Source organism: Carassius gibelio, chromosome A13, assembly GCF_023724105.1.
Source record: "Carassius gibelio isolate Cgi1373 ecotype wild population from Czech Republic chromosome A13, carGib1.2-hapl.c, whole genome shotgun sequence".
In the NCBI taxonomy this organism is placed as follows: domain Eukaryota; kingdom Metazoa; phylum Chordata; class Actinopteri; order Cypriniformes; family Cyprinidae; genus Carassius; species Carassius gibelio.
This window is the reverse complement of record NC_068383.1, coordinates 24910283-24936266: the sequence shown is the minus strand read 5'-3', so window position 1 is coordinate 24936266 and position 25984 is coordinate 24910283. Positions and strand designations below refer to the sequence as shown.

At 38.7% G+C, this 25984-nt stretch overlaps 1 protein-coding gene across 1 annotated transcript in view; it reads left to right on the top strand.

The window, feature by feature from the left end:
* Positions 1-25984, top strand: part of LOC128026696 (uncharacterized) — a 48342-nt gene that overhangs the window by 14896 nt on the left and 7462 nt on the right. The window contains exons 4-5 of the mRNA XM_052613962.1: positions 22476-22575; positions 22677-22846. Of these exons, the coding sequence (XP_052469922.1) occupies positions 22476-22575; positions 22677-22846 (270 nt within the window). The remainder of the gene's footprint in view (positions 1-22475; positions 22576-22676; positions 22847-25984) is intronic.

Sequence of the window (25984 nt, the reverse complement as noted above, 5' to 3'; positions counted from 1 at the left end):
CCGCTTAGCGCGAGTCCAAATGGAGGCATGCGAACGGGCAGAAGATCGTCGGGCTGATATGGAGTTTCGACTTGAAGTCCGCCGACTCGAAATTGAGGCGGAGACGCAGGTTAAGCTGCGTGAACTTGAATTGAGTTCAGCTAAAGTGACACCTGTTCCAGTTGTGCAACCCTTACAGCCTTCTGATGCTTCGGGGGCTGGCTCGGTGGGGACCAACTTTGAGGTCAGTAGACATATTTCTCTTGTGCCGCAGTTTCGTGAAACAGAAGTTGACTCCTATTTTAGCGTGTTTGAGCGGATTGCATCAACTCTTCATTGGCCTAAAGAGGTTTGGCCCTTGCTGTTACAGTGCAAGTTAACTGGTAAGGCTCAAGATGTCCGTAGAGGATAGCGTGAATTATGAGGTAGTGAAAGCTGCAATTTTGTGTACATAAGAATTGGTGCCAGAAGCCTATAGGCAACGGTTTAGAAGCCATAAGAAAAATTCCAATCAGACATATGTTGAATTTGCGCGGGAGAAAGGTATTTTATTTGACAAGTGGTGTACTTCGAGTAAGGCAGATGATTTTAGAACCATGCGAGAGTTAATTCTTTTAGAAGAATTTAAAAATTGTATACCTGAGCGGGTTGTTGTTTATTTAAATGAGCAGAAAGTAACTTCTTTGTCTCAAGCGTCTGTCCTAGCAGATGAATTCGCATTAACGCATAAAAACCTGTTTATTCCTGCACGTTCAGAGAAAGCTGTGTCTCTCCAAGTGAATTCGAGTAGTTCGTCACGACCAAAACCAGGTAACTTGAAGTCAAAGGAAGATCGGGAATGTTTTTATTGCCACAAACCGGGGCATTAAATTGCTGATTGTTTTGTGTTAAAACGAAAACAGTCGAGTTCTGTACCTAAGAGTGCTGGATTTGTGAAACTGGTGGATTCTGTTAAAGTCGAACGTAGTGATAAGCCTGATTCTAGCTATGCACCTTTTCTGATGGAAGGGTTAATTTCCATTACTGGGAATTCTGCAGAACAGATAAGAGTTAAAATGCTGTGTGATACTGGGGAAATGCAGTCTTTTATTAGCGCAGAAGTACTGCCGTTTTCTGAACATACTTTCTGTGGCAGTAATGTACTAGTACAGGGCATAGAGATGGGTCTCATTAAAGTTCCATTGCATCAAATTCACCTAGAATCAGAACTGTGTACAGGTTTTGTGAAAGTAGCCGTTCGTGAACGATTGCCTGTGAATGGGGTAGAATTTATCCTTGGCAATGATTTAGCCAGTGGGAAAATCATGCCTTTGTTGGAAGTTTTTGATAATCCAGTTGCATCAGATCAGCCTGATGAGCTTTTGAGTTCATATCCTGACACTTTTCCAGTTTGTGTGGTGACGCGAGCTCAGGCTTGTAAGATAAATGCAGTTGATGATTTGGGTACATCTTTTATGGCACCTGTTTTTATCAGTGACGTTTTAGCTGATGAGAGTAAAGCTGTAGAGAAATCCCTTGTTCCGAGTTCCTTGAGTATAAATCTGTCTGTGACACGTGAGAGACTTATTTCTGCTCAAAAGGAGGATAAAAGCCTTCAAAAGTGTTTTGTTGCTGCTGTTTCTTCAAAGACCGCTCAAGAGAGGAAAGTTGCATATTATGTGGAGAACAACTTATTGATGCGTAAGTGGCGCCCTGATATTGCAGATGATTCTGAATGGGGTAGTGTGTATAAATGTGATTTCTTCCTGTTACCGACAGCAAGTTCTATCTTTAGCTCATGATCACGATTTGGCGGGACATCTAGGAATTAAGAAAACTTATCACAGAATTTTGAGACATTTCTTTTGGCCTAGATTAAAAACTGATGTCACACAATTTTGTCGCACCTGCCGCACCTGTCAGATCACGGGCAAACCGAATCAAGTCATTCAGTGTGCTCCACTTGTTCTTATTCCAGTGATAGGGGAACCATTTGAGCATGTTATCGTCGATTGTGTCGGCCCTTTGCCGAAGTCTAAGACCGGAAACCAGTTTTTATTAACCGTAATGTGTACTGCGACTAGATTCCTGGAGGCAATTCCATTGAGGAAGATTACAGCACCTGTTGTAACTAGAGCACTGGTGAAGTTTTTTTTCTACGTTTGGTTTACCGAAAATTGTGCAGACAGATCAAGGCACTAATTTTCTTTCGAAGATCTTTTCTCAAGTGTTGTCCAGTTTAAATATTTCCCACAGGGTTGCAAGTGCCTATCATGCTGAAAGCCAGGGGGTGCTTGGCTGAAGGCAATGCTCAGAAAGTACTGCATGGATACGGGTAAGGAATGGGATGAGGGCGTACCATTACTTTTGTTTGCGATCAGTGAAGCAGTTCAGGAAAGCCTTGGATTCAGTCCTGCTGAATTAGTATTCGGACACACTGTCAGAGGACCCTTGAAAATGCTCAAGAAGAATCTTTTGTCTTTAGAGTCTAATCCTAAAGTGAATGTGATAGATTATCTGATCAAGTTCCGTGAACGCTTGCACAAAGCTTGTTCAGTGGCAAGGGAGTCACTTGAAGTTGCTCAGAAAAAAATGAAGTGTCGCTACGATCGTAAATCTGTACCTTTAACAAGGGCGATCAGGTGTTGGTGTTGCTGCCTATGGTGGGGTCTGCTTTATCCGCACGATTTTCTGGACCGTATGAGGTGGTGAGAAAAATCAGTAATACAGATTACGTTATCGGAACTCCTGATAAGAAGAGGAAGACTCGTGTGTGTCATGTGAATATGTTAAAGACTTTTCACAACAGAGAAGCTGTCCAGAATGTGTTACTTTCAGATGAAATTACTGTCCCGGTGTCATCTCCTGTTTTAGTAGCTTGCACGGCTGTAGAAATCACTGATCCTGAGGATGATGGAGTAATCTTACGTCATACTTACCAGCAATGTGCTTGACTTACGAATTCTGAGGTATTAACTAATTTTGCATTTCGTGTGTCTCATTTAACTGAACAACAAGGATGTGATATTATGCAATTGGTTAATGATTTTCGTACTTTGTTTAACGATGTACCTTCTCGTACTACAGTGTTAGAGCATGATATTGATGTGGGTGGTGCTGCTCCGATCAAACAACATGCGTATCGCGTGAATACAGCAAAAAGAGCTCTGATGCGGAATGAGGTTGAGTATCTGTTAGAGCATGGATTTGCCCAGTCCAGTTGTAGTCCCTGGAGTTCGCCGTGCTTATTAGTGCCAAAGAGCGATGGTACTGTGCGATTTTGCACTGACTATCAAAAAGTAAATGCCGTAACTGTACCGGATTGTTTTCCACTGCCGTGCATGGAAGATTGTGTTGATAACCTTGGTTCAGCTTATGTCAGTAAATTAGGTCTGTTAAAAGGTTACTGGCAAGTTACTCTTAAGTCTCGTGCTTCTGACATCTCAGCATTTGTAACACCTGATAGTTTCCTTCAGTACTCCGTGATGGCTTTCGGCATGCGCAACGCACCAGCCACTTTTCAACGACTCATCAATATTGTGTTGGCTGGGGTGCTAAAGTGTAATGCATAACTAGATGACCTAGTGGTTTACTCTACTGACTGGTAAGAACATGTGTCTTCACTGCGAACTGTTTTTGAGCGTCTTGAGAAAGCATCGCTGACCTTAAATCTAGCTAAATGGGAATTTGGGCAGGCCACTATCACATATCTTGGGAAGGAAGTCGGTCAAGGTCAAGTGCGCCCAGTCGAAGCAAAAGTTACTGCTATAGTAGAGTTCCCTGTTCCCACCACCTGACGTGAACGTCGATTTTTAGGGATGGCTGGCTATTATCGTGGTTTCTGCAAAAACTTTTCAACGATTGTGCACCCGCTGACTTCACTTCTTAGTCCATCCCGAAAGTTTTTATGGTCTGATGAATGTCAGCATGCTTTCAACTTGATCAAAGGTCTTCTGTGTAATACACCCGTTTTAGCCGCACCAGACTGATTCTGCTTTTAAACTCGATGTAGACACAAGTGCCGTTGGTGCTGGAGCTGTGTTAATTCAGGAAGGTAAAGATGGTATTGATCATCCTATCTGTTATTTTTCCAGGAAGTTCAACAGACATCAGTTGAATTATTCGACGATCGAGAAGGAGGCACTAGCACTCTTAATGGCCCTCCAATATTTTGATGTGTATGTCGGATCGAGTAGTATTCCAGTCATGGTGTTTACAGATCATAACCCTCTAGTTTTTCTGTCACGTATGTATAATCTGAATCAACGATTGATGCGCTGGTCTCTGATTGTACAGGGTTATAATCTGGTAATCAAACATAAGAAAGGCGTCAAAAATGTGATAGCTGACTCACTATCTAGAGTTGCTTATTGCGGGATTTGATCACTGTTTGAACAACTATATGTTTGATCTAGTCCAAATAGTTGGTTCTTAAGGGGGGAGGTGTTACGCTCCATGCGTATTCTGTTTTCATTGATTTGTGCACGCCGGTGTATTGAGGACATGTCGGTTGTTGTTCTCATTATCTTCTCTTTGTCTCTAGTTTACTCTCTCTGCTCACAGGTTGCTGTGATTGGCCGAGTTGGACGTCAGTCATCATTAAGGCGCCGCTTCAGAGCCAATCGGAGGCTGCCCAGCTGATTAAAAGGGTTTACGTGTTCATTCATGCTTTCTCTCCGGAGCACATTGAGAACTCCTCTGTAGTAAATCGAGCGCTTTGCAGTGGAATTAGTTTATCTGCTGTAAACTGAGGTTTTGACTGTTTCTGCCCGCGAATTAAGTTTGCTATGTGCTATGTGTTTCTAAGTATTTGTTACGCCTTAATATGGGCGAGATTAGTTTGTGTCTAGCTTCTTATTTGCTCGGAGATATCTGTTAAAAACTGCAATTCTGGGAAGAGAACGCAGGTTAGTATATCGCGATATACACTGCACCCGTAGCAGATGATTTGTTAGACACACTAGGTAAGAAGTAAGCGCCATCCTTTGTATTTCTGTTTTATAGGTAATTTAGTTAGGGTGCCGGATGCACTGAAGATTTCGGTTTGTGTTCTACATTTTTGTTTTGGTTAGATTAGGTTTAGATTAAGGATTGTTTTGTTATATTTTGTTCTTTCCTTTGGCGCCACTTTTTGTTCTTTTCCCATTTATTGTTTGTTTGTTGTTTGTCTTTGTTTATATCACATTGTACCAAGCGCACATTATTGTTGTTTTGACTTGGTCCAGTGGCCTTTTGGCTTTTTGTGAATAAAGCCCAGTTTATTTTTCCCTTTAAAAGAGTCTGTCATGTGTTCTTCCACCATACCCCCACCTTCAGCAGTACGTTAATATATAAATGTTGCGGTACATGCCCTAGACACTTTCAAGTACGTAACAATACTGTTGGATTGAAAAATATAGCCACTCAGCATCATTAAATAATAATAATAATAATGAAATTATTGTTTGCATATGAGATGATAATGTTGTAAACAAGTAACATAAACGGGGGTTTCAAAGTAACCTTGAAGAAAGCATGCTAGTATGACCCGAAGTAACATATCTGGACCCAAAGTCATGGCCAGAATTAAAGGTACAATTTGTAAGATATTTGCAGTAAAATATCCCAAAACCACTAGGCTAGTGTTATATATTTTGTCCAGCTGATTACTAACAATATCTCTAATGTTTTCAACTACTTGTAAATCAAAATTCCCATTCTAAACCGTGACACGGGGCAGTGCAGTCGATATGTTCGCACTATAATAGTACGATGAAATTATGTTAAAAATTAATGAAAATGCATTGCTACCAGTCCTGAGTCCCTCTGAGTTCTCTCTCTTGAGATGGTTTGCTCTCTCTCTCAAAGTCAGCTAAAATGCTTGTGTTTTAAGTGATAAGCTATTTATAGTAAAGCTCAGTGTTTCAGTCAAATCATAGACACTGAGATGTTAAGAGTTCAGATTTAATGCATTAAGAGGGCAATTGGTAGTTAAATTGATTTAATAAAAAAGAGATTATAAAAACGATAATTTAGGAGCTATTTTTGAAGAGACATGGGGTCTTTAAAATCACAATACAGACCCTGAGCTATAGAGGTAATAATTTTGAATATGTAACGGAGGCCAGCGAGTAGGTGCTGTTCAGGTAAACCCCAGCTGATTTTTCTCAAAATAAAAATAATTAATGAACAGGCAAACTTTGAGGCTAGATAAGAGACTAGGTACAAACTAGGTAAAACTTATTAAGTTTAAATCTTTCCGGTTTAACAGCAAAAGCAAACCTTGAAAATGGGCTGTTAAATATTTATCTGTTTAGTTTGTGTGTGAGTGAGGATGACTGCTGTATATTTTGGGGGGCAGTTGTGTTTCTGTTTTGTGTAGATTGTGTCACTAACCTCTGGAATGAGCGTTGTATCATTACAGATGGGTTAAATGTAATTTTACAGAATTCAATAATTCTGAGTGAATCTAATGAAAAGAGAATACCGAACATGGGAACATAGTCGTTTTTTGTAGGCGAATTCTGTTAAATAAAATATCTCGCTTGGCATTGAACTTTGAGCTTTAGAATTTTACAGATATTATTTATACTCTAACAAGAACATTACACACTAACTAAAGTTTAAAACATGGGATCACGAAGAAGGGGACCTTTAAAATCCAGTGTTCATCACTTATGATCAATCAGCACTTAATTAATCACATAATTATCTCATGAATATTGACAATGCTTCAGTGTTACTTTAACACTGTTTTAGAGTGGGACCATATATGCTCTGAGCAGTGTTAATTTAATGCTCTGGCTTTTACTGTGTGGCAGTGGTCATGACGTTAGTTCAGATAAGTACCAGTAACCTTTGACATAGTGTCGTAGTACTGGTGAACTTTATCTTCGTCATCTAGAAATAGAAGGCATCATGCTAGCCATATGGGCGTTTCTAAGCATTTATCTCTTCCTCCGGTGAAAATGTTGTTGCAAATGTAGCCGCTTGTCTATCGCTGTGTTTGGCAGGTATTGTGTGGGCAGTGCCGTCCCATGGAAACTGCGTTGGAAAGCTTGTGGCATATAAGAAAGCCTCTACCCTCCTGTCTGGTTTCCGCTGTCAGGCAACAATTTCATAATGGTGACCTATCATGACTTTCAATGGCCTCATTTGGATGAAAGTGAATAAAAACTATATTGGCATGTACAACATTAACAAAATTACATATTTTTCAGTTCATTTAAGTCATGCTTGTTCTGTTGTGATCGCTTAACCTCCCTTAAAATGTAACAATACACAGAACACGTGATTTCCAATAAAAACAGTTTATTAGATTTTCCCAAATAATGGGAGTACATTACAGAAGAGAGAGACTGGTTGGAAGTCCTGATAAAATAATCAAATCTGAAAAGACTCGATGGTTAGGCACAAAAAATCAACATAAAATTACCTTGCAATAGTGTGGTCTTGCTCTCTCTCTCTTTCACTCACACACACACACACACACACACACACAAAATTCATGCATACATACATGCAGTGGTATCAAAAGCACATAGAGCAGACACATAGTGACCCAAGACAAAAGCACACACCAGGTACAATGATTGATAAATTATATTGTTAATCTAAATTAGATTAAAGGGGGGGTGAAATGCTCGTTTTCACTCAATATCCTGTTAATCTTGAGTACCTATAGAGTAGTACTGCATCCTTCATAACTCCAAAAAGTCTGAGGTTTTATTATATTCATAAGAGAAAGATAGTCTGTACCGATTTTTCCCGGAAAAACACGACCGACTGGAGGCGTGACGTGTGGGGGAGCTAAAGAATCACGAGCGCCAGTAGGCTTTTGAGTTGAGAGCGTTTGAAAGCTGTGACATTACCTTGAGGAAAAAACCATCATCCAAAACAAACCATGGCTAACAGTCAGATTCAGCGTATATTTATGATCCAGAATCAGATCCCGAGGCTGAAACTGAATGAAAGCAGCAGCAGCAACGACTCGCTCCGAGCGGGGCTCGAACCCGGGTCTCCGAAGGGAGGCGGACGCACTAACAAGGAGGCAGAGATATTTTCTCACCGCCTGTGGTTCCAACACACAATCGTGACCCTTTTTCATTGGGATTGCATTATCCTTAAGAAATAAACGATACACAATCCGTCGTCAAACTGGGCCTTGTTTGTAAAACAAGCATTTTCGAAATGCAGGGAACAAACACTTGCACAACTCCGTTGATGCTCTGTAAAAATAAACTCCATCCACTGGTCCCTTATTGCTGTTTTTTTTTTGATAATCTGTGCAGGGTTGTCTTGCCCTGGCAACCAAAAACACTCATCTTTTGTGACTTTTCGCAACGCTCTCGCTCTGATCAGTGATTGTCTGTGCTCAGTCTCTCATTGCTGTGCTATACGGGAGCGCGCGCTCTTCCGGCAGACGTGCCCTCAGGACCCATATAAGGAAATTCTGCTCCATCTAACGTCACACAGAGCCATACTCGAAAAAACTTTCCGAAACTTCTGACAAACCGAAAGGAGTATTTTTGGAACAGAAATACTCCTTCAAACGTACAACTTAATTTTTGAAACTTTGTCCATGTTTAGCATGGGAATCCAACTCTTTAACAGTGTAAAAAACTCAGTATGCATGAAATAGCATTTCACCCCCCCTTTAAAAAAAAATGTTGCAAAGAAAAAGAAAACCAGAGCATACAGACAAGAGCCCAAAACATGCAGCACCCAAGAACCCTTTGTAAAACACATGGAGCACACAGAGTAGGCACAACAGTGGCAAGGTCCCACTACCAGCTACAATTAATGGTTCTTACAAAGACAAAAAAGGAATGATCTTGTGCAAACAACTAAGTAAAAAACCAAAGCAATAAATAGCACACAAAGACAAAACAAAGCATGCGACATGCAGAAAAACACCACCAATTGAACAGACAGGAAGGAATAAAAGTACTACAACTAAAACTTTCTCTTTTTCTTTCTCTGCTAATGTCTCCTCTGCTAAAAGGACATACTACCATAACAAAATTAACAATTCATCTAACTCTCGCATGCTTTTTAAAACATTTTCCTCACTTCTTTGTCCTCCTCCTCCTCCTCCTCCTGCTTCATCTCTAATAGCTGACGACTTTGCAACGTTTTTCATTAATAAAATTAAACACATTAGTGCACAATTTTCCACACCACAATCAGTCAAGCTCATATCACCAGCAAACTTACACTCATTTACATCCTTCTCTTCACTCTCTGAGGCAGAAGTGTCAAAACTCATCCTTTCTAATCACCCTACAACTTGCCCGCTTGATCCAATTCCATCTCATCTCCTTCAAGCCATTTCTCCTGAAGTTGTACCTGCACTCACTCACATCATCAACACTTCCCTCCACACTGGTGTTTTTCCCTCATCATTTAGACAGGCATGTATAACTCCACTACTTAAGAAACCCAACCTCAACCCATCTCTTTTAGAGAACTACAGACCAGTTTCCCTTCTTCCTTTTATTGCAAAAACACTTGAACGAGCTGTGTTCAAACAAGTCTCTACATTTCTCACACACAACAATCTCCTTGACAGCAACCAATCTGGCTTCAGAAGTGGACATTCAACTGAGACGGCCTTGCTCTCAGTTGTTGAAGCTCTAAGACTGGCAAGAGCAGAATCCAAATCTTCAGTACTTTTCCTGCTTGATCTGTCCGCTGCTTTTGACACAGTTAACCACCAGATCCTCCTATCAACGCTACTGGCGAAAGGCATCTCAGGAACCACACTTCAATGGTTTGAGTCTTACCTATCAGATAGGTCCTTCAAAGTATCTTGGAGAGGTGAGGTGTCCAAGTCTCAACATCTAACTACTGGGGTGCCTCAGGGCTCGGTTCTTGGACCACTTCTCTTCTCTGTCTACATGGCATCATTAGGTTCTGTCATTCAAAAACATGACTTTTCATACCACTGCTATGCTGATGACACTCAACTCTACCTCTCATTCCATCCTGATGATCCGATGGTAGCTATTCGCATCTCAGTTTGTCTAACTGACATTTCTTCCTGGATGATGGACCATCACCTTCAACTTAACCTTGCCAAGACAGAACTGCTTGTGATTCCAGCAAACCCATCGTTCCATCACAATTTCACCATCAAGTTAGGCACATCAACCATAACTCCTTCAAAAACAGCTATAAGCCTTGGAGTTATGATTGATGATCAATCAATCAATCAATCACCTTTATTTAGGGGAAGTCGTGGCCTAATGGTTAGAGGGTTGGACTCCCAATCGAAGGGATGTGGGTTCTAGTCTCGGGCCGAACGGAATTGTGGGTGGGGGGAGTGCATGTACAGTTCTCTCTCCACCTTCAATACCACGACTTAGGTGCCCTTGAGCAAGGCATCGAACCCCCAACTGCTCCCCGGGCGGCGCAGCATAAATGGCTGCCCACTGCTCCGGGTGTGTGCTCACAGTGTGTGTGTGTGTTCACTGCTCTGTGTGTGTGCATTTCGGATGGGTTAAATGCAGAGCACAAATTCTGAGTATGGGTTGCCATACTTGGCTGAATGTCACTTCACTTATATAGTGCTTTAAACAGAATACATTGCGTCAAAGCACTGAACAACATTCATTTGGAAAACAGTGTCTCAATAATGCAAAATGATAGTTAAAGGCAGTTCATCATTGAATTCAGTTATGTCATCTCTGTTCAGTTTAAATAGTGTCTGTTTTTATTTGCAATCAAGTCAACGATATCGCTGTAGATGAAGTGACCCCAACTAAGCAAGCCAGAGGCGACAGCGGCAAGGAACCGAAACTCCATCGGTGACAGAATGGAGAAAACTTGGGAGAAACCAGGCTCAGTTGGGGGGCCAGTTCTCCTCTGACCAGACGAAACCAGTAGTTCAATTCCAGGCTGCAGCAAAGTCAGATTGTGCAGAAGAATCATCTGTTTCCTGTGGTCTTGTCCTGGTGGTCCTCAGAGACAAGGTCTTTACAGGGGATCTGTATCTGGGGCTCTAGTTGTCCTGGTCTCCGCTGTCTTTCAGGGCAGTAGAGGTCCTTTCTAGGTGCTGATCCACCATCTGGTCTGGATACGTACTGGATCCGGGTGACTGCAGTGACCCTCTGATCTGGACACAGACTGGATCTGGTGGCCACGGTGACCTCGGAACAAGAGAGAAACAGACAAATATTAGCGTAGATGCCATTCTTCTAATGATGTAGAAAGTACGGTGTTATGTGAAGTGTTTCCGGTTCCGGTTTACCTAATTAATGCAGCCTAAAAATCCTTTAACGGATTTGGATATTAAAAGCATATTAGTATGTTATGTGTATGCCAGGTTAAAGAGATGGGTCTTTATTCTAGATTTAAACTGCAAGAGTGTGTCTCGAACAATGTTAGGTAGGTTATTCCAGAGTTTAGGCGCCAAATAGGAAAAGGATCTGCCGCCCGCAGTTGATTTTTATATTCTAGGTATTATCAAATTGCCTGAGTTTTGAGAACGTAGCGGACGTAGAGGAGTATAATGTAAAAGGAGCTCATTCAAATACTGAGGTGCTAAACCATTCAGGGCTTTATAAGTAATAAGCAATATTTTAAAATCTATACGATGTTTGATAGGGAGCCAGTGCAGTGTGGACAGGTCATACTAATATGGTCATACTTCCTGGTTCTAGTAAGAACTCTAGCTGCTGCATTTTGGACTAGCTGTAGTTTGTTTACCAAGCGTGCAGAACAACCACCCAATAAAGCATTACAATAGTCTAACCTTGAAGTCATAAATGCATGGATTAACATTTCTGCATTTGACATTGAGAGCATAGGCCGTAATTTAGATATATTTTTGAGATGGAAAAATGCAGTTTTACAAATGCTAGAAACGTGGCTTTCTAAGGAAAGATTGCGATCAAGTAGCACACCTAGGTTCCTAACTGATGACGAAAAATTGACAGAGCAACCATCAAGTCTTAGACAGTGTTCTAGGTTATTACAAGCAGAGTTTTTAGGCCCTATGATTAACACCTCTGTTTTTTTCTGAATTTAGCAGTAAGAAATTACTCGTCATCCAATTTTTTATATCGACTATGCATTCCATTAGTTTTTCAACTGATCAGCTGACTTTCTCAGACCACATTGATAAAACTGTCCGATCCTGCAGATTTGCTTTATTCAACATCAAGAAGATCAAGCCCTTTCTTTGGGAACATGCTGCACAACTCCTTGTTCAAGCTCTTGTTCTGTCCAGGCTGGACTATTGCAATGCCCTCTTGGCAGGTCTTCCAGCCAATTCTATCAAACCTTTACAATTAATTCAGAACGCGGCAGCAAGATTAATTTTTAATGAGCCAAAAATAATACACGTCACACCTCTGTTTATCAATTTGCACTGGCTTCCAATAGCTGCTCGCATAAAATTCAAGGCATTGATGTTTGCCTATAAAACTAACACTGGCTCTGCACTCATTTACTTAAATTCGTTACTTCAGACTTATGTGTCCTCTAGAAGCTTGCGTTCCGCAAGTGAACGTCGCTTGATTGTGCCATCCCAAAGAAGCACAAAGTCACTTTTACGGACTTTTAAATTAAATGTTCCCTTCTGGTGGAATGAACTCCCCAACTCAATCTGAGCAGCTGAGTCCTTAGCCATCTTCAAGAATCGGCGTAAAACACATCTCTTCCATCTTTATTTGACCCTCTAACTTTAACACTCACTATTCTAATTATATTCTTTAAAAAAATCTAACTACCTTTCTGATCTTTTTGTATTCTATTTTCTTTTCATTTATTATGCAATTGTATATGTGTGTGTGTATGTGTAAAGACCTCTAACTAGCTTGCTCTAATCTTTTATTTTTTTATTCTATCTGTTTTCTTTTTATTTATTATATTAGTTAAAATCCCATGCTATGTGTACTGTGTTAACCTAACTGAGACTTATTATAGCACTTATATATCATTGCTCTTTTTGTTGTTTTTGATTGCTTCCACTGTCTTCATCTGTAAGTCGCTTTGGATAAAAGCGTCTGCTAAATGAATAAATGTAAATGTAAAACAACAAAAATAATTACAACTTAATGATTGGACCTGTCTGGGAAAAAAATAAATACAAATTTAAATTAGATTTGTTGTAGCATGACTGCTGGGCTAGATAGAGGCTGATGGCCTCCTCCTTAGGAATTTGTTCGAATGATTTGGCGATGGGGGCTGGCGCATAGGCTGACAGATTGGCACTAACCTCTTGAAGAGCCTTTGATGATTGTGTGTAGCTCTCCTGAAGGGCCTCGATTAATTATGTGCATAACCTGCAGACATAATAATGATAAAATACTGTATAAAGATTGCCACTGATCAGATGTCTCATTCGCCATGTCAAAATATGATACAACATGCCCAGGTTTGAAAATCCAATGTGCTTGGGCGCGAAGTGTAGGATGAGGGAGTGGAAGGCTTCAAGGAGAAAGTCTGGTGCTGTGGAGACAGCTGTCTCACATCCTTCAGTAAGGAAGTCTTTGTGACAATGTTTTCCAGTTTTATTGCTCCCATTGAGCCTGCAAAGACTAAGATATGTAGGCAGACAGACACACAGAAAGACAGACAGACAGACAAATAGACAGATAGAGAGATAGACAGACAGATTTTTGTTTTCAATGGAAACACACGAGATTATCCTGCATAGGAATTATACAGTATGCATAATACTACATACTGTGTACTGTATCTGGTTCCAGCCACTCTATATAGTAGTAGTAGCCCTTTATTGTCACTAGTAACAAGTACCAGCGAAATTACACAACATACACACGATATGACAAGGGGGTAGACAGGACAGGAAAACAAGGAATTGAGGAAGAAATACAGCATAACATTAGGGAAGCGAGGAGAAAAGTTGGGGGGTTCGAGTTAATCCAGTGCAGGCAGCAGCCGGCCGGTCCTGCAGCCATTAAATCGCTGGTCACAGACCAGTTTGTCAGACTGGCGGTACAAAGCGGTGAAGGCGAAGGATAGGGGGAGGGGGGTAAATGCATATCTGTACTATATGTACATATTATATGTGTGTATGTATGTTAGAGTTTGTGTATTTGTAGGCCTGTAGAGTTGCGATTAAGTTTAGGTGCCTCAGTCCGCAGATTGTGATAGAGCCAGAGCAAGTTGCCATGGAGACAGCCTTGTTCAGGTCCCCTACACTGTCAACATTCTTCGCTGGCGCCGATACAGGATGGCTGCCTCCGTGACGTGCTCTGCAGTTGTTTTTGTGTTTTTGTTTGTTTGTCCTGTCTTTAGTTATATTCCTGCAATCAGTTTCACCAGGGACGAATTGCTGGACATTCGGCAACACACATCTCCCGATATATCACTGGTTTTCGACTATTTTGATGTTTTGCTGGACATTCTTGTCAGCGGAGCGGATTCGCTGATCACACGCTTCAAGAGGACGCGCAGACGGGGAAAAAGAGCTGGCACGCTCGTGAGACTCAAAAAACGCGGATTTCGAACGCCGTTGCCTAGCATCCGTCTGGCAAATCTCCGCTCTCTACCCAACAAAACGGACGAACTGCTTCTGCTCTCTCGGACAAATAAGGATTTCTCACACTCTGCTGCTCTGTGTTTCACGGAAACCTGGCTGAATGACACCATACCGGACAGCGCGCTCCATCTGCCGGGCTTTCAGCTGTTTAGAGCGGATCGTGAATCAGAATCAACGGGGAAATCGCGCGGCGGCGGGACATGCTTTTACATCAATGAACGGTGGTGTACAGATGTAACTGTGTTAAAGAAGACGTGCTGCTCAAATCTCGAAACACTCTTCATTAACTGCAAGCCGTTCTATTCGCCGCGGGAGTTTCACTCCTTCATTCTGGTCAGTGTTTACATCCCTCCTCAAGCGCATGTGAGCTCAGCTTTACAGAAACTCGCTGATCAGATCACAGAGACAGAACAACAACACCCGGACTCTGTTTTAATCATTCTCGGGGACTTTAATAAAGCCAATCTGTCCCGTGAACTGCCAAAATACAGACAGCATGTTACTTGTCCCACAAGAGACAGTAATATATTGGATCACTGTTACACCACAATAAAGGATGCATTTCACTCTGTTCAACGAGCAGCTTTGGGACGTTCTGATCACTGTCTGGTTCATCTTATACCGACCTACAGGCAGAAACTAAAATCAGCTAAACCTGTAGTAAGGACTGTAAAAAGATGGACTAATGAAGCAGAGCAGGATTTACAATCTTGTTTTGACCTCACTGATTGGAGTGTTTTTGAAGCTGCTGCCACCGATCTGGATGAACTCACAGAGACCGTAACATCATATATCAGTTTCTGTGAGGATATGTGTATTCCTACAAAGACTCAACTAATTTACAATAATGACAAACCGTGGTTCACTGCAAAACTCAGACAGCTCCGTCAGGCCAAAGAAGATGCTTACGTGAAGAGGGACAATGTCTTGTATAAACAGGCTAAATACACATTGGAAAAGGAGATCAAAGCGGCAAAGAGGAATTATTCAGAAAAAATAAGGACTCAGTTCACTTCCAACGACTCCGCATCAGTGTGGAAAAGTCTAAAGAACATCTTACAATTACATGACACCACCCCCCAGCACCGTAGAGAATCAACGACTGGCAGACGATCTGAACGAGTTTTACTGCAGGTTTGAAAGAACACCCATCACCTGCCCTGAACGCCTCCCCACAAAACCATTCACACCATTCACAACTCCTGCAACCAGCCCTGAATGCCCCTCCAAACTACCGTTCACACCATTAACAGCTCCTGCAACCCATCCTGAACACCTCTCCAATCAAGCACTCTCACCATTCTCACCTCCTGCATCCCCCCTCTCCCCCACACCTGCAATTCAGATCAGCGAGGATGCGGTGCGCCAGGTCTTCCGGAAGCAGAAAAGGAAAAAAGCACCAGGCCCAGACTGTGTTACACCAGCCTGTCTGAAATCCTGTGCTGACCAGCTGGCCCCCATCTTCACACAGATCTTCAACAGATCGCTGGAGCTGTGCGAAGTCCCTTCATGCCTCAAACGTTCCACCATCATCCCCATCCCAAAGAAATCCAAAATTAAAGGACTAAATGACTACAGGCCTACTAGTCCTCTTTTTAGCGAATACCAGACACTGCCACCAGGAAAGAGACTAAGAATGCCAATGTGTAAAACTAATAGACTGAAGCTTTCATTTGTTCCTGCCTCGATAAAAATGCTGAATTCCACCAAAAATAATGCTCATTTAACATATGAGAACCTTGTATTTTGCATTATATGTATTTTATATATCAGACTCAAACATTGTATTTTATTCTATTTTTATTGTTTTTATTATTTTCTGTTCAGAGAACAATAATGTAGCACTTTGCGCAAGACAAATTTCCCTTCGGGGACAAATACAGTTTATCCTTTATCCTTATCTTTATCCTTAACAAAAACTTTTGAATATGCTGGGTAGCCCCTTGATGGAGAATAACCATAACAAGCAAAAATGAATGTTTAAACAACAAAATTATAATGGGCTCTATGAAGCTGCTTAAGAACACCTGTCAAGTCAAATCAAATGAATATTGTGAACACTCACAGGGCTTTTCGATAATTTATATTATTTCAAAACAGATTTACACAATCTGAGGATGTCTGTTTAGACCTAAGTAATAGTATTGTTCATTTAGTATAGAATTGGGAAATCAGTCTGCACTTTTTCAGTTAATAACAATTTGGAGTAAATAAATATTTACTGCCAAAAGACAAACATGAATACATGGATTTTTAATATAAAGTGGGACCTAAATACAATTTAAATTCAGGTCTGGCACTTCTATGCACTTTGAATGGAACATACGAGATTGTTTCGAATTGGAATCATGGCAGAATATCCGGTGATATCCACTTCGCAGAGCACTTATGGTCGAAGAGAACAAATGTTGTATGTGATAAGAGATACATACAAAATATGTCCCTCAGTGGGGCACAGTGGACCAGAGCGCCGTCTATTTTCCTTTTACCCACCTACTATCAAAAGTATTTCTAAAAAAATACAGCAAAACATTTTCTTATGACCTTACGTCAATTATTATGACAAAATACACCATGAAGCATAATTCCACCTGTTCTGCAGCTACATTAGAGCTAACGTTAACATCAAGCTATATAAGACCATTTATAACATTAATAAATAATAAAAACTACCATAGAGTGTTTGCAAAAACTTCCCTTTGCGATCATATGTGGAATTTGTTCTTAACTGTTGTTAAAATATGCTATTTATAGAAAACAAAACAGGTAACATTAAGGCCCACTGAAGTGCCTTGAAATGAACAGTGTTATTCTATATGTGCTGCCTAATCATTTCCACAAAAACATACCATAAAATAAACATAATTTTTATATGCATATAAAATACCAAAGAACATGATTATTAGCCTACTATACTTTTACTATAGTAATGCCATTGCTAATCTTTGTAAGGGATTGTATATAATCAGGGCCCGTTCTTGAAAGCTACAAAGGGGTGGGCTGGTAGGTATCCTGGGTGGGCATTTTTCCTTGTGCTGTTGATATTGTTATATTAACTACATTAATTATAGCCTGTTATATTTACAATGGAAAAAAAAAAACATTTATCATGTCCCCCGCAGCCTAGAATATCATGCACTTTCACATCACATTAAAATTTTTTTCTTTATTGAATGATAATAATAATAATTAAAACTCTTTGTTCTCTTTTTCTGTTTCATTGTTTCTACACTGGTGATTTTTTTCACCTACCTTTTCATTTATACAAAACAAGGACATAATCATATCCAGAAAATTATAATGGAACTATTGTTTTGAGGAAAATATTAAGACCAGAACACTATGGTAATGGTAAAGGATCTAAATATGTTAATATAAAATAAAATACAAAATATTTTTTATATCAGTTGCAAATAATATTTTATTAATATTTTATTACACCCATTACATTTTAGTAGTATTACTTATATGTTGAAAATGCAAGACAGAAAAAAGCTATTGTCATCACATTAATTATGAATTACATGAATCACGTAAATGACAGCACAACTTTTTAAATTCAAAACGGTGGAATTTGAAAAAAGAAAAGAAAAAGTAGAATAGTTTGAATCACTGGATATTACAGTCAAGCCTGTTGATATAGTAATTCATACATTCAACATTAATGGCAAGTGTTCCTGTAGCTCAATTGGTAGAAGATTGCACTATCAAGCGCAAGGTTGGGGGTTAGATTCCCCGGGAACACATGATATGTAAAAATTGATAGCCTGAATGCACTGTAAGTCGCTTTGGATAAAAGTGTCTGCTAAATGCATATATATATATATATATATATATATATATATATATATATATATATATATATATATTTTTTATTATTTTTTTTTTTTTTTTTAATTTTAATTTTATTTAATTTAAGTCAAAAGGGGTAAGCTCTCAACTGTATAGTCTACAGTACATGCATTTAAGATGATTACATTTGCTCATGCCCCATCCATGCAATGAATGCATGTTATTGATTTTTTTTTTTTTTTTTTTTTTGTAAAACATTGAAACTGCTAAGGTTATTTCAGTGGTAGGCTATGATACATATTTGTGTATTAAAATCCTCATAACTCGCACATCCCCCTGCAATAGCATGCAAATATTTTTGCCCATTTTAACTACTGCAACAGACTACAGCTCCTAATGAATTCAGCGCACTTTGTATTCAGTTTATAAAAGAAAAAATGCTCCAATTTTCCAGAGTTAATTTATGATTGTTTGGGCAGTCTCAAACTATAGCTTAAACTTCTAAAAAAAAAACAGTCCGCTTCAGATTCGTTTTAACTGCACACACACACACACACACACACACACACACACACACACACACAAAGAAAGAAATAAAGATAAAATAACATTTTAATGTATTCTTTATCTAATTCTGATTGGGTGGGCACCCCTGCAAATGCCTGGAGCTGGCCCTGTGTATTATAATATGAAAAATGTTTTAATAGAATATGACATCACAAAATATCAGGGAGTGATTGATTGTGATTGTGATGTGAAGGAGGGTTACTGCAAGCCGTGCAGGGGACAGGACTAATGACAGATCACTGCAGGGTAAGTAGTTTGCCTATCTGTGCTACCCGGTCAGTGCTCCCTCCAGTAGTCCATCTGTTTATCAATCATGTACATCTTCAGATCAGGTTTTTTAACTTAATAGTGTTACAGAACGCCACACAGCAACTTTACAGCACTGGGAAAAAATGGCTCAAAACATCACTAGGCTACAAATACAGTTGATGATACAACATTGAACAGATTTTAATGTTATTTTCTGAAAGACATGTTATTTAAATGTTTTTATGTATTTATACTAACCTTCATCTGATGTTAATCCAGGGCTGGCCCAAGCCTTTATGGAGCCCTAAACAGAATTTTACATGGGCCCCCCTCAGTGCCGCCAATACAACTATTTTTGTCAATGATTGATTATTCTCACATCCATTATCGTACCAATGTCGTACCACATCATACCAATGTTTGCCTGTTATGTTTTTACCCTTCTACAATTTTTAATTGCAACAGTAGCAAAACCACAAGAGTGGTCAGGTGTTAATTTGCACTTCAACATTAAGGCCCCGATAATACACCCAGCGCAATGCGACGCAAGGCGCAGTCCAAGTGTGTTTGCTAGTTTCAGTCCGGCGCTGTATGCATTTTCCCGTCCAGTGCCACGTCGATTAATTAGCAAATGCATTTGCGCTCATGGGCGTGCTGGTCTAAAAAAGATGTATGTTCAGGTGCTGTTTAAGGAGCTGAAAATAGACTGTGCCATAGACCAACTCAAACCTGGTCAAAGTCTGGTGCAATGTTTTTTCTTTGTTATTTAAAGAGCGTACACACTGCTTATTAAACACAGGGATGCACAGCAGCACACCAACATACCACATATTAAAAATTAAAGAACTACAATGCATAAGAATGTTTTGTAGGCTAATAAAAAAACAAACAAATATATATATATATATATATATATATATATATATATATATATATATATATATATATATATATGCGCCTACATGTCATAATAGTCACTGCATGTAACAGAATCTATTTGTTCACACACAAGCAGCTTCATTTAATCTCAGAGACGAGTTCTGTCTTTGCGCTTGCCAAATTCCGCCATGTAAATAGCAAATCTGTCATGGCAAGAGCGCAACTGGCTCTCAAAGGGAATGGAAGATGAGACTCTGATTGGTTCATTACATGTTACGCCTAAAAAACACCCATTACTCATTAAGAGAATATGGACAACCCGTTAAGACCATGTGCTCGGGCGAGCCAACCGTTTTTCCGTCGTTAAAATAGCAATATAAATTATAAAACACACATCACACATAAAACACACATCTAAAACAACAATTCTTAATTTATAACTAGCTAACTGAGGCATAATGATATTGGAATATAATAGCAAAGGTAAATAATGTTAAACGGTTAATGTTAAAAGTATTATATCAGGAAGTTATTTTTACACAGAAGACAAAAACTTTAATCTAAAACCAGTTAAGTAAAATATTATAATCTATTATCATGAATAAATGGCTCGAAACATACTAGAAATACATATTCAAAATATAACAACAACTTTTAATTTTATGTTCTTGTAAACATGTTTTTCAAAATGGTTTTATATATTCACACGTACCTTCGTCTGTCTGAAGTAAATCTCTCGGACACTGTTAGCATGCGCAAATATAAAAACGGCAGCTGCGGGGGGAGGGGGAGGGGTAATAATAATAAGTCGATTCTGAAAAGATTCGATTAACAAGCGTCAAGAATGGGCTCGATGCACAAGATGGTGCTGGTGAGCTTCAGCGACAGGAGTGTGTGCATACTTACTTCCGGTCTTGAGATGCTTGCATTGACTGTAAGGGAAACTTACATACGAAACTTGGCTAGATGTATACAATTAATGATTTATTAATGATCATTATCTGTCTATGAGCAGCATGCATATTGTTATTCTTTTGCATTAATTATCAGATAAAAACAGATATTAAAATGAGTCATGTATTACTTTACTGTGTAAAATAATAAAATATGTTGTGAAAATAATTATGAAACAGACTGATGTATGTGTACAATTGAGAAATGGATACTTCTGAAGATAAATCGCAGCCCACGTCTCACGAGGTAAATATTTAATAAATAAAAAAAATGAATACAAACATTTTCGAGAAATAAGTAATTTGTACATTTACATATTTGGTAAGATAAAAATACATTATGTATCTCTGTATACACACCATGAGTTCAACTTTCATTTTGTGAACAGTAGGGAACAAGTGTATTTAATTCATTCACCAGACCCAAACATACACAAGTTTCAAATCCACTGGTTCAGGTAACATTTATAGTATAGTAATAATAGCAGTTTATATCTTATTTGCATTTGAATTATATTATAAATCCTGTAAAAATATAGAAGGTAATATTTGGATTCTCCGGTTCTCTGCACTGACGTTTAGCACAACCGGAAATCCAAGATGGCGGCAAGATGGAAATCCAACTAGCTCATTGTGATTCTTGTGTAAAATCAGCTCTTGTGTCAGTGTCAGTGCATGATACTGTTCATTACCTCTATTACTAAACTAAAACACACCCCGGAATATAACACTACCGCGAATAGTGTGGATTTTATTTTATTAATCTCACACAAATTTTGCAATTCTGTTCAAAATTGTGAATCTGTTAGATTGATTCAGTTTGGAAAAATGTATACTAGCCTACAGATTTAAAGTGACTGGTTGATTGATTTTTTACTGATAAACACCCCGAAAAAAAAACAAGACAGCACTTGCTCCCTTAATTACGACATTAAACATACAAATAAAACCAAAAAACATGGTTATTGTATTTACTGTACCAGGGTAACACTAACATAACATACACTAACCATAGCTTAACGTGGTATTTGTAGTAAAAAAGTCATTATGCAAATGGCAGTCAATCTGTCAAAAAACATAGTATATAGATTTTTACTATAATAAAACCATGGTTAATTTCCATGAGGGCTGGTGTGCTGTAAATCTCTGAACACGTCTGGTGTGTGCAATCAGAAATATCCTGTATCCAGAAATCTCTGTGCATCTCAAGTGTATGGCCGTGTACGGGACTCAGCACACTTTTCTTTCAGGGAAATTTTCGTACAGGGGTTTACACCTTACATTTCACTGAAATTTCCCTTGTCAGATTTATCCCGAAATTCCTCTATTCACGCAGTGACATTGACATGTATATATGGGTGTTCATGTGTTGATGTATTTATTGAGTTTTTAATGTTACAGTGAGTTTTCATAGCCCATCAAACTCTTTAGATTTAAACAATAAACCACTTATTTACATAGTCAAGGAACTCAAACATTAAGATTCACCTCTAACATAATCCACAGATTAATTTCACATTCATAAATTCATAAACTGTAAAATTCCAGTCTTGAGGACTGATTTGAAATCTCCACATTCCCTTCAGTGATTCTGGTGAAAAACAGGAGCTTCGAGTATTCCCACAACAGATTGAAGTGCACATGGCATTCTGATGTTGATGTCCAAGACCTTGGTTTTTATTACTGGTATGTAACTGTTTATCTTACCATTGTTTTGTATATTTTACTTTCATTTGTTGTTATTATTTGTTTCAACCATGCAATGGTTGTAAATGTATGTGTTTTAGGTCACTTCAGAATGACACAGTAATAAAGTGCAATGAGATGAAGACTGGAGAATGTGTCATACACAATACTTTCCTCAAGGAAATGACACAGATGTTCTACCTGTTCAATGGCACTTATATGGGTAAACCTGTATACAACACGTTCTTAGATGAAGGTCCAATACATTTCGGTAAACATACTCTTTTTGCATAGAACATATCCTTTTTTTAATTCTGCACAGAAAGGCAGTTAAACAGCCACTTCTCTCCAGGGTTCGTACAAGGTGCTTAAAGCGTTAAAAAATTACATGAATTTGACTTTTTGAAATTTAAGTCCTCGAAAACCCTTGGAAACAGGCATCAAAGAATTGTTCCCTATGAAAGCTGTAGGGAACACTGTTTGTCCCATATTTAAGGCATATGCTGCATACCCACCTAGACCATATGAATACCAAACTCTAAACTGAGAATCAATAATTTTTTTTGAGCATAACCGTTCGAGGGAGGCTTTAAGACCAAGGGGAATCCTCTGCCGGCTGGTCACTCACAGTGAGTGGGACTCGCGCTGGTTATTAACGTCCGTGTTTCGACTTCAGTTTGGGTGAATGCAAAAAACGTGATTCCAACATCCAGCCACACAAGAAAATGTGAATTTTACCTGAGGCAAGACGTGATCAATAAGGAAAGTCGTCTTTCTTTAATGTAGGTAATGTTGTTAAATACGTAGATAAAACTATTTTATATTTAAATAACTTCCAGCATATTCTTAACCTTGAATATCATTCTTAAAACACAAAATAATGAATTACGTGTCAAGCACCTAAAGCAATCCGTATTAATTTTATAAGTTATCTTTAATTGAAAAATATGCATTTCCATTTATACTGTCTGCAGTAGGCCCATTGTATTCAGGTACATCTAAAAAAATACTTTCATTATCATGTAAAAGTTATTTATTTATTTTAAATTTAATTTAAAAAAAGCTAACTTTCTTATATTCTAGATTCATTGCACACAAACTGAAATATTTCAAGAATTTTTTGTTTTAATTCTGATGGTTACGACTTTTAAAAATTAAATATTCAGTATCTCAAAAACATTTAATATTTTCTCAAAGATCAGTAAAAAAAAGATTTACAAAACAGAAATGTTCAAGATCTCCAAAGCAGGTTTAAATATGTACTCAATACTTGGTTAAGGGCTCCTTTTGTATGAATTCCTGCTTCAATGCTGCGTAGCATGGAGGAGATAGGTCTATGGCACTGCTGAGGCATTATGAAGCACAGGTTTCTTTGATAGAGGCCTTCAGCTAATCTGTATTGTTTGTCAGATGTTTCTTATCTTCCTCTTCACAATACCCCATAGATTCTCTCCATAAAGAGGATGTTGATGATTGTCTTCTGGACACTAGTCTTCCCCATAATTGTGGTTGCATGTTCTAGACTAGCCCAGGAGGTACCCTGTATTTATACTCATAATTGATCAAACTAATCAAGCTCAAATTGGAATATATATATATATCTATATCTATTTGCTGGCAAAGTAACCATCATCATCGTAAAGGAAAAGAAAGTCATCGCTATGTCAAGAGAAGTAAATGGTATAATGCAAAGGTTCTACTGATTCTTCTCTTGCTCAGCGGCGATATACAGATGAACCCAGGACCATCAACAAATCAACATATAACTGAATCAGTAAGTGGATCGATTGAGTCTAATTCAAATTGGAGAGTGAACTGGGGGGAAGAGATCAGTGGACCTTCAGGGCACAAGCTGGGAGATGTTGGGTGTTTGGCCAAACTACCTTTGGATATCTTGCAGGATGCATACATGTTTGAAACATCAGAGCTCTGTAGTAAACCTGTCCCTGATTCAGAGAACTTTGGTGAGTCTAAACAATCTCTTTTCCATAGACAAAATGATATGTTGTCTGGAGCAAAACAAACAGACGAACTACAAGTACTTCATGAAAACTTTAAGACAAAAGCAGCCATCAACCATGCTGCAAAGAAACAGAAACAGTTAAAATTATTTCAGACTGTGAATCATGCCAGAGTGATCTGGGACTCAAAACTCAAACCAAAGGGTATTTTGGGGGGCACCTGAATATCCGAAGTATTATATCAAAGAGGGACCAAATTGAACACCTGCTTATTAACTCAAACCTGGACTTCTTAGCGTTAAGTGAAACTTGTCTGGTTGTCTACCAGTATACCATCATGCATGATTGATATTCCTGGTTATAGTTGTTATAGAAAGGATAGACCATCACGAAGAGGAGGGGGAGTAATGATTTATATTAAGGATATTGTGGCGAGTGGGGCGGGGCCGAGAGACGTGGGAACGAGGAGTGAGGCCAGGTGTAGTGATAGAGATGAGCTACACCTGCGCCCCACCGCCAGTATCGAGTCCCACGTAGGAGATGGAAGGATATAAAACTGGAGCGACTATAGTGAAGGACGAGAGAGGACCAGGCCTGGGACGTTATTTTAAGTTTTGGTTTTTATTTTGGGCGCACCAGTCATCCGTGAGGGGCTGGTGCGCTGTTTTGTGTTTATTTTTTAAATTATTAAAATGTTTTAATTGTGCGCCAGTTCCCGCCTCCTTCTTCCGGATGATTAGGAAGTTTTTATTATTACAGATATTTTTAAATATGCTGAGGTACAACTAGATATTGCTGGATTAAAATGTTTGGCGTTAAATGTTATATTGTCCCCAAAAATGAATTTTAATCTTGTGATCATGTATAATCCACCTTCATATGACATGTCTTTTTATAATAATTTAGAGGAAATGTTGAAGTTTTTAAGTGGGCGTATTGAAACTGTTATATTTGGAGATTTTAACATAAATTGGTCAGACAAACATAGTAAGCAAATCTGAAATCAATTATAGCAAAACACAAATTTAACCAGTTAATAAAAGGACCAACAAGAATAACAAAAACAAGTAAAACTCTTATTGATTTGGTATTTACAAATAAACCTGAAAGGGTAATAAAAACATATAATCTTTTGACAGGTTTGTCTGACCATAACATGATCCTGGTTGTTAGGAAATTAACCAAGAAACGTTTGCAGAATAATTTTCATCAAATCTTTAAACCAGGAAAAGTAGGTATTCCTCAGAGCAAAATGTTAAAATTTGAAAATGATATGAAAAACATAAATTGGGATGATGTATTACAAATTGGTGAATTGGACAAAAACAGTGAAACTGTGATGAGAACTATTGAAAAAACTATTCAAAAATACACACAACCGCTAAAATGTAGACAAAATGTATCTCTACCATGGTTAAATTCAGATATCTATCAACTAATGAAAAAGA